Source organism: Myotis davidii, unplaced genomic scaffold (assembly GCF_000327345.1).
Source record: "Myotis davidii unplaced genomic scaffold, ASM32734v1 scaffold59, whole genome shotgun sequence".
Taxonomy (NCBI): Eukaryota; Metazoa; Chordata; class Mammalia; order Chiroptera; family Vespertilionidae; genus Myotis; species Myotis davidii.
Genome location: NW_006293001.1, coordinates 2,733,317 through 2,742,475, shown reverse-complemented (window position 1 = coordinate 2,742,475; position 9,159 = coordinate 2,733,317). Strand labels below are relative to the sequence as shown.

General features: G+C 35.3%; 1 protein-coding gene across 11 annotated transcripts in view; it reads right to left on the bottom strand.

The window, feature by feature from the left end:
* Positions 1-9,159, bottom strand: part of SLC4A10 (solute carrier family 4, sodium bicarbonate transporter, member 10) — a 235,597-nt gene that overhangs the window by 86,529 nt on the left and 139,909 nt on the right. For all 11 annotated transcript variants that reach the window (XM_006766483.2, XM_006766486.2, XM_006766489.2 and 8 more), the window contains 2 exons: positions 5,650-5,807; positions 2,224-2,311 (listed from right to left, as the gene is read on the bottom strand). In XM_006766483.2, the coding sequence (XP_006766546.1) occupies positions 2,224-2,311; positions 5,650-5,807 (246 nt within the window). The remainder of the gene's footprint in view (positions 1-2,223; positions 2,312-5,649; positions 5,808-9,159) is intronic.

Genomic DNA, 9,159 nt, shown 5'->3' with positions numbered 1-9,159 from the left:
ATAGTTTCTGTCATCTTAATTCTCCTCTCAATTTCTGAAATGAGTCATCAAATTGGGCAAAGAAATCATAGCACCCAAATTTTTTATTAATACAATGTAATTTTAAAACAAGAATTTTATGACTTATTTTGCAATTATGGTTATTACCATCAGCATTGTTTAATATTAATATTCTTGAAACTATTGCTATAGTTTGCATCCTATATAATAAAAGCTTAATATGAAAATTGTCCCCTCAATCTAGAGTTTGACTGGGAGCTCGACCACTCACTATGACGTGTGCTGACCACCAGGGGGGCAGCATGGAACATGGAGGGTGTCAGCAGCAGACAGCAGTGGAGGCGCTGCTGCCCCGATGAGCCCCAATGAGAGTGGGACCATGGTGGAATGGTGGAGCAGGTGAGTGGGCAGCATCAGGCCAAGGCGGGTGCAAGTGGGGCCCCATCGCCCCAGCAATTGCCCCACAGATGGCGACCAGCAGCAGCGGTGGGGAGTGGGGCCGCTATGGGAGCCCAATGACTCAGGTAGAGGGTGGTGCATGGGGGTCCGGGGGTCAAGGTGCTGCCCAGGGCCCAGAGGTCAGCTGAGACCTGCCCTGCGCCCCCGCCAGACACTTGTGCTTCAATCACTGGCCAGGCCTAGGGACCACACCTGTGCAAAAATTTCATGCACCAGGCCTCTAGTTTGAAATAAGGGTCTTTGCAGATGTAATTAAGGTAAGAATCTCAACATAAGGTCATCCTGGATTAGACTGGCTCTAAATCCAATGAGTGTCTTTATAAGAGACAGAATAGTAGATGACACACAGAGAGAAGGCCATGTGAAGATGGAGGCAAAGACTAGAATTTCACTGCCACAAGCCATGAAATACCATGAGCTACCAGAAGCAAGAAAGATATGGAAAGATCTCCTTTAAAGCCTTCAGGTGGCCCTGCTGATACCTTGACTTTAGACTTCTGGCCCCAGAATATATGAGAAAATACATTACTCTTATTTTAATCACCTAGTTTGTGTAATTTTTTATGGCAGCCATAGAAACTAATATACTGAATAAGTTGTTCTTTTTTTTTCTGAACCTGATTTTAATAAAAAAACAACACAACAATTGATATAAAACATAATTAGAACAGATGTAATAGAATAATTTCTATCAAACCCCAAATACAAGTTTAAATCGTCAGATTTTGTAAGGCTAGTAAAAGTTATAGCCAATGTTAATTTGCTCTTTTTTAAAGTATCCAAAGCCATAAATTCAGTAAATATATCATTAAATTATTTAGACAAGATTCTAATTTTTTATAGTCCCATTTGTTATTTACTACTGAATTTTGAATTTATACCCCTTCAGTGATCTTTCGCATCTGTTCTTTTTTAATAAGAAGAACAATAAAATAATAAAAATAGATTTCCATAAAGTGTTAGGGGATACAAGAACCCAGTAAAACAATGTTTCATCTTGTGTTCTTGTTTTTATGATCTTACATTTTTTAGATATACACTTCTTTGTGGAGCTGATGAAAGCTTTTTCCAGTCCAAAAAAATCTAGATACAAATTTTTTACACAGAAAAATGTATGTGTTGTATCAGAGGGATCACAGGCCCCTTGAAATCCATCTATAGTTCTAATGGTTCAAACACTCCCAGATTAAGAAAAACTATATACAGGCCATTGTAAAGAAAGTTTATAGATGTTGCATGGTTTTTATTGTCATGTATACTATTCAGATAAACTGTCACTGGTTTTTCTTGAGACCTTAAAATTATTTTGCCTACTCCCTATGTTTCATGCAACTCTGAACATACTAACAGCCAAAGAAGTGTACTCTTCAAATGGGTGAATTGTGAACCATGTGACTTTTATCTCAATTAAGTTGTTAACATTTTTTTAAAAAATCACTTTGCCCAAAGCAAGATTTGCAATGATAGTAATAATGCTGCTTGCTCTGAAAACACATATAATGTAAGGGGAATATTAATAATATATTCTAAATGTCACTAAATAACAAATTATTTTTAGAATATGAAGTTTTAAAGCATTATATTTATGTGTGTGAACTTACTACTCCTTTTAAGAGAACTTCTCCAAAGGGAATTTTACAGTGAAAACAGAAGAAGGGGGAGTCAATACAGAGAAATCTAAGTCACAGTAAATTCTCATGATACAGGAACCCCAAAAGTTACTAGCAGTGGCCAAAAATGTTCCCAATGAACTTGAATAAATACCTCATCTGTCATTAGGGTTGCTATTGATCTGCCAATCTCATGGTACTGTTGACCCTTTCCCAGGGGTCCCAGCAGAATGAACAAAAATCTGTAATTAAGAAGAAAATAAAACAAATGTTTTATAGTAGAAATATAAAAGTTATTTTAGTAGTACAAAATCACTCATCTCAAAGGAATTACTGAATATAGGGATTTCCATGTAAAATACTCTGTATTTTTTCACAGTTCATTATTATGTGGAAACATTTTATAATGCTTGTCTCTTATGCTTAAGATTCTTAAGCATTGGGGATCTGTGGTTATTTTTATTTCAGTGTTTCCCCCATTTCGATACTGGTAGAGCCTACACAGTTGTTAGTGAGAATTTTGAGGATTCTATAAATCTTAAGGTAACGAAAGGAAAATCTGATTAAAACATTATGAATTGGCCCAGCAGGCGTGGCTCAGTGGTTGAGCATTGACCTATGAACCAGGAGGTCATGGTCTGATACCCAGTCAGGGCACAGGCCCAGGTTGCAGGCTTAATCCCCAGTGTGGGGAGTGCAGGAGACAGCTGATCAATGATTCTCTCCTATCATTGATGTTTTTATCTCTTTCTCTTTCTCTCCTATCCTCTCTGAAATCAATAAAAATATATTTTTAAAAATTCTGAATTGTAAAAAAAATTCACTAATGAGCAAATTGTAGAACTAGATAGAAGGGGGAAAGGTAATATAGTTGTATAAACAAATAAAGAACATATGGTCAAAAAACAATAGGTACATGTAAAATGTGCATCAAATAGAAAAAAAAGCTATCAAAGACCAGTTAGGCAGAAAAAGTTGGGCATTAAAGATATTAATTTCAATGCTGGAGGAATAAAAATACCAGTTGAACTGTGATATTCCATATAAATAGGCAAACTCATGATCACAACTGGAGTTTTTTAAAGAAATCAATACATGCTCTAACTTCGCAGGATGGTCAATGCTATAGGGAAAAGATCAGTGCTGCAGGGAAATTATGAAAATTTTTAAATGCCCTATATTCTGCAATATTACTCTACAGTATTCATTTGTTAAATGACTTATGCTCTTCAATATGAAGGTCCAATGGCTTTGTAAAGTATACGAAAATGGGTACTATAATTCTACCCTTCATTTACTTATAAACATTAGCAATTGTACATGTTTTTACATGAGGCATATGTTACACAGTCCTATATGGTCTGACATTAAGTTTTTGTTTCAGTTGAAACAGAGTCCAAGTCAATATCTACCACACAGAAATGTCTAATATACATTTAAAACAGGAATAGTTTAATGTGGTAGCAGAAGCTTTATCAACTACAATGCTTTTAAGAAATTTCCTAACCTGTGTACATGTTGCTATTTTTCAGGTTTCCACATCAAAGATTATTTTCTGACATTTTTACTGTGATGCTGGTATAGTCATGGTGTCTTAAGAAAGGATAATTAGGACCCTCGATGGCTTTCTTTATTCTATTTGTCTAACTACTCTTCTACTTTTCACCTTTCCTAGCTAGTCAAGTTTTGTAACCTCTCCCTTTATAGTGGCTCTACCATGCCCCTAATTTTTCCTCCATTGTTCTCTACACATATTTTGCTATGTCAGTATGAAATGAGGTCACCTAAATCTTGATAGTTTTCAAAGTGAGGGTACATAACCCCATTATGTCTTTACTCCTGGGAATTTTTCTTTTCTTTCATTTGAAAGACAAGAACTCTCATGGTCATAAACAGCCATCATTTACTCAGAGTTCATCAGACACTATCTTAAATGGTGGAACAAGAATGCATGGCTTGGAAGACTAATAAAGAATGTTAAACTACTGAAATAATGCTTCTGCATTTAGTAAGTTTGACATCTTAAATGTAAATCCCAAATTACCAGAAATTCTGAATGGGTTACAGAACAGCTGTGTAGAAAAATTGGCCTTAATTATATAGTCATATAGCACTTTAATAGCCTCAGTTCATCGTCCTCCTTTTTAAATAATAGTAGGTATGTACAAAAGTCTCAACAGCCCTCCAAAAGGATGAACTTCTTTCCACAACCTGAATGGTAACCAGGTTCCTTCCTTAAACCAGATTCAGGCACAGGTACTCAAACACTGAATCCCATTCCAGCTACTTGAGCTCTTCCAAAATGAGGTCTCTCCTAACTAAACTGTTCCATATTTGGGGATGTCTTAGCCATAATCAAAACACAGAGTGATGTAACCTAACGTAAAGGCCAACGGTTCATAGAGGAAATGTTCTACAAACCCAGATGCCATAGCATCTGTCATCTAACCTGGCCGAGGCATTCAATGCTTGGAAGAGAAGGCATACTACAGCATCTGAAACAGAGCATGACATGATCAGCCCCAGTCATTTGAAGGATGGGGCCGCAGAGAGATATGAAAATAGGATCAGAGTGCAAGGTTGTCTTTATATGGAAATTACATTTGATGGAGGAAAAGGGAAGAAAACAAAGTCCCTGGGTGAATTGCTAGGAACCTAATGTGCTAAAGTCAACTATTTTTTTCTGCATATTTTTGCCTATGGATAGTCTTATATCCATAAAATATAGGTATATTATAAACAAGTATCATTCAGTTTATACTACCCCTAAATTGTTAGTTTTATGCATGGTTCAAAGAGAAACAAGTTCATATAATCATATTAAATTTGTGCTTTTGACTTGGATTCAACCACAGCACCATTGATGCTTCTACCAATGATTCCTCGGGCTCTATGTACGGGAAGTACACTGTGCCTAAGATTAAAACATACAGTACATTAAATGTAGCAGGGGCTATCCTAATTGTGCCACTTACATGTACTTTTTAAAGGCCTACTTATTCAAGCATTAACCAAGCTTGAAAACTGATTTTTTTTTTTAGTTTGACCATACTCATATACAGGATCCTCGATAGCCCAAGAAAGGATTTATATAGTGGTATAGATCAGGGTATTTAGAGAAGAAGAACATGCCTAAAAGAAAACATAGAAGTTTGAGAGGAAGGAGGAAAGAACAGAATAATTTTTGAAAATATTTTTTTATTTATTTCAGAGAGAAAGGGAGAGGGGGAGAGAGAGAAACATCAATGATGAGAGACAATCATTGATTGGCTGTCTCCTGCACACCCCCTACTGGGAATCGAGCCTGCAACCTGGGCATGTGGCCTTGACTGGAATTGACCTGGGACTCTTCAGACTGCAGGCCAATGCTCTACCCATGGAGCCAAACCAGCTAGGCTAGGGCAAAAACAGAATAATTTTTAAAGGACTTTTCCCCCTTCTCCACAAGCAAGAAGAAACAAGTTTTTTGGATTCGTTTCTAGAAAAAAACTCTCAGAGTAATTTATATTTACTCTTCGTTTTTTACCCCACAAAAAAAATGGTTTCAGAAAAATGCAAAAGATGCTGTTACACTTTTTACCTGCTTGGGATCGGGACTTCAGCCAGTCCTTGAAGCAATACAGCTGGAGACAGCCTGACAAAAGCAACCACAGTTCGATCCAGAAACTCCAGCTCCCCAACGAGGATGTTTGAGGCCTCAGCCCCTGGAGGGATCTTTTTCATAAAATGTAGATCAACCTGCAAGCATCACAGAGCAAAATAAGATAAATCAAAATGGGAAAAATTCGCTAAATTACATCCTAGCGTAGTGCCTCACATATTGTAATTCATCAATAAATAGTGTATCATTTGAATAAATATAGCTTATATATGTATACAGTTTAAACACATTTTTAAATAGTTAAAGGTCTGTTGCCCTTTAGAAATAACTTTTTTTCTTTACTGTGAATTTTTCTAACTTGTCATCAATAAACTGAATATTCAAGTTTCTCTATTCAATATCCTTAAGAGAAACTTCTTCAGTATCAGCAATCTTGAAATATTCAAGGAGAAAAGAGCATGTGCTCAATTAAATTAATGTGCTTGAGTCGTGATTTAATTCACATTTCCAATAGATTTAAATATTTTTAGGTTGCATCATCTAAATTTTGTGCATAATACATTTTAATTAATACTCAAAATATGCCTATGTCAAAAGAAATATAAACATGTTTCTCCTTACAGTGTTAATTATGACTTTAGTCTTCACCTTTATTCTATATCCTTCACATTCTATACTTAGCCTGATCATCCTTTGATTTCAATTTCTCATCAGAGAATTTAGATATGGCAGAGTAAAAAAAAACAAGAATATAAATATTAACATTTGGGTGGCTGAAGAATCATAGTTGAACTTCTGATATGAGATGTCTGTGATTGAAATGAATGCACACAACACAAAAGTGATCGTTAACAAGAAGAAATGCTTAAAAGGTGAAGTCTGAGAAATGATTGTAAACTGTTTGTAAACTGTTCTTAAGAGTAAATGTTCATTTTTATGCGCAGGGCCTCAACGGAAACCAAGCAGTGATTTTAAAGTCGATTTTGCAAGGCCTATTTCTTGTTTCTAATTCATTTGAGTTGCTTTTTATGGAAATCACTTTATAGGGAGAATAAGATTTTTTATCTGTCTAGTAATTGGTTTTATGCTCTGTGTCAATTAAATGGAGGCCAAATATCAAAGTGGGAATATCCAAGAGAGAGAAAAGAGTTCTGGCAAATATAGGTGAGGCAGAGATTCTTTTTTAAGGGGCAAGACAGTTCTTTTGCAAGTTTAATGATATGAGAATAGCTTTGCCAAGAAGTTTAAAATGAAAAATATTAGAACTTTTAGGAGTACCTTAGAGAGTCCATAGCCAGACTTTAGTGACTACATTTCATATGTTGCTTTCTGAAATCAAGACCTCAGCATAGCTATATAGAAAGTTTATAACTACTTCATTTATCAGTAAAACAAAGGTAACATAAAACTCATTATATGGAGTATATACTTTAGCCTAAGGATTAAATATGAAAATAATCTGCAGTACTCCACTGAAAATATCAACTAGAACCAATGTTCTACTTTAAAGAAAAAAATAATTTGATAAAGCAAAAGTGCCTATAAAATTATAACAAATATTAAAAATTCTAAAGTTTTAACCTATAAACATATTTCCAAATAAACTCATAAACCATATACATTGGGATATTATATGGTAAATATTTTATTTTACAGAAGCTAACCTTTTAATTTATAGGCAGAAAATTATTTATTTACCTTATTATTAGAAAGTTGAATTTCATGAAAAGTATTATCATATTTTTTATCTGTCTATCTAGGAGATTGCATACATTGAAAATGCTTTCAATTACTAATGCTTTATAATTTCACTATAAAGCATAAATTCTAAGGGAATAAAAGATTACCTATACACTATTAACCCAAAGTCTTTCATAGCCTAAAAGAGTAAACAATTAAGTTCCCTCTCCCAATGGAAATAACAACTATACAATGTTAATACACTAGAACAAAATTTAAAATAAAAAAATAGCTTTTAAAGAAATTCTGTAATTGATAAACAATATGGGTCATATTGATAATACCTGTCATAGCTTTTATGAAAAGTCTAAATTCCAACTGAAAAACTTTCGATAAACTCATTTGTTGTCTGAAAAATGCCATAGTCTTAACTATTGAAGTCTGTGCCTCAGGCAGGTGGGAATTATACAAATAACTGCTTTAAGATGCAATTTAATTGAATCAAGAAGTACATAGTATGCTAAAATAGCTTAATTATATAAAAGGAAATATATGATCCTTACACAAGATTTTATTTTTGCATTACATAATACCTAATATATTAGTTGATACCTTTAATTTAGGAAGAACATTAAATATACAGACTTTTATTTCAGAATTAACAAATTTATTTCTTGATTTCAAACATAATAAGTTATAGTTAAATAATATATATATCTGGAGTAGCCATTATATTATACTCATTACATTATATTATTCTTTATTTAAATGTTTTTATTGACTTTAGAGAGAGAGAATGGGAGAGAGATAAACATCGATGTGAAAGAGAAACATTGATCAGTTCCCTCCCGGACACACCCCAACCTGGGATTGAACCCACAACTTGGAGATGAGCCATACCGGCCAGGGCCATTATATTATTTTCTTTTAATTTTTATAAATTTCTTTTAATCTTTATTGTTTAAAGTATTTCATATGTCCCTGTTTTCCCCCCATTGGTTCCTTATAGCCCCATCCCCACCCACATTATATTATTCTTGAAGTAGTTATACTAGTATATTTGAGGGAGTATTAGATTTATAATTTCTAATTGTTATTCTATTGCAATTATCTATATATATAAAAGCCTAAGCAACCAGCCAAACATCCAACCATCTGACCGGTAGCTATGACGCGCACTGACCACCAGGGGGCAGACGCTCAACGCAGGAGCTGCCGAGCTGTGGTGACTTGGCAGCTGCAGTTCTCAGGTGATACACCCAGAACCAGAGAGGAGAGAGTCTGATTCTGGGGTGCGTCACCCAAGAACTGCCCTTTCACAATCTGGGACCCCTCGGGGGATGTTGGATAGCCAATTTCAGCCCAATACCCGCAGGCCAGGCCAAGGGACCCCACCAGTGCATGAATCCATGCACTGGGCCTCTAGCCTATTGGCCCCCCACTTTGGGTCTGGCTCCCCACCAGACCTCTAGCCCATTGCAGAGGTCGTGGTCTGGCCCATACAGACACTTTTCAATTCAATTACCGTATTTGCCGGCGTATAAGACGACTGGGCGTATAAGACGACCCCTAACATTTCCACTCAAAATACAGAGTTTGTTATATACTCGCCGTATAAGACTACCCCCTCTTCCGCACACCTTCCACACACCAAATAAAAGGTAAAACAATATCAGATTTGATTTTAACATTTTAATTTATATACAAATGCTTATGACATGCAGGAAAACTGTCACAAGGCTGTATGTAATCAAACATATACATAAAACAGTGCAAGTTTATTACCGGTAAACATACAGGTAATTCCAG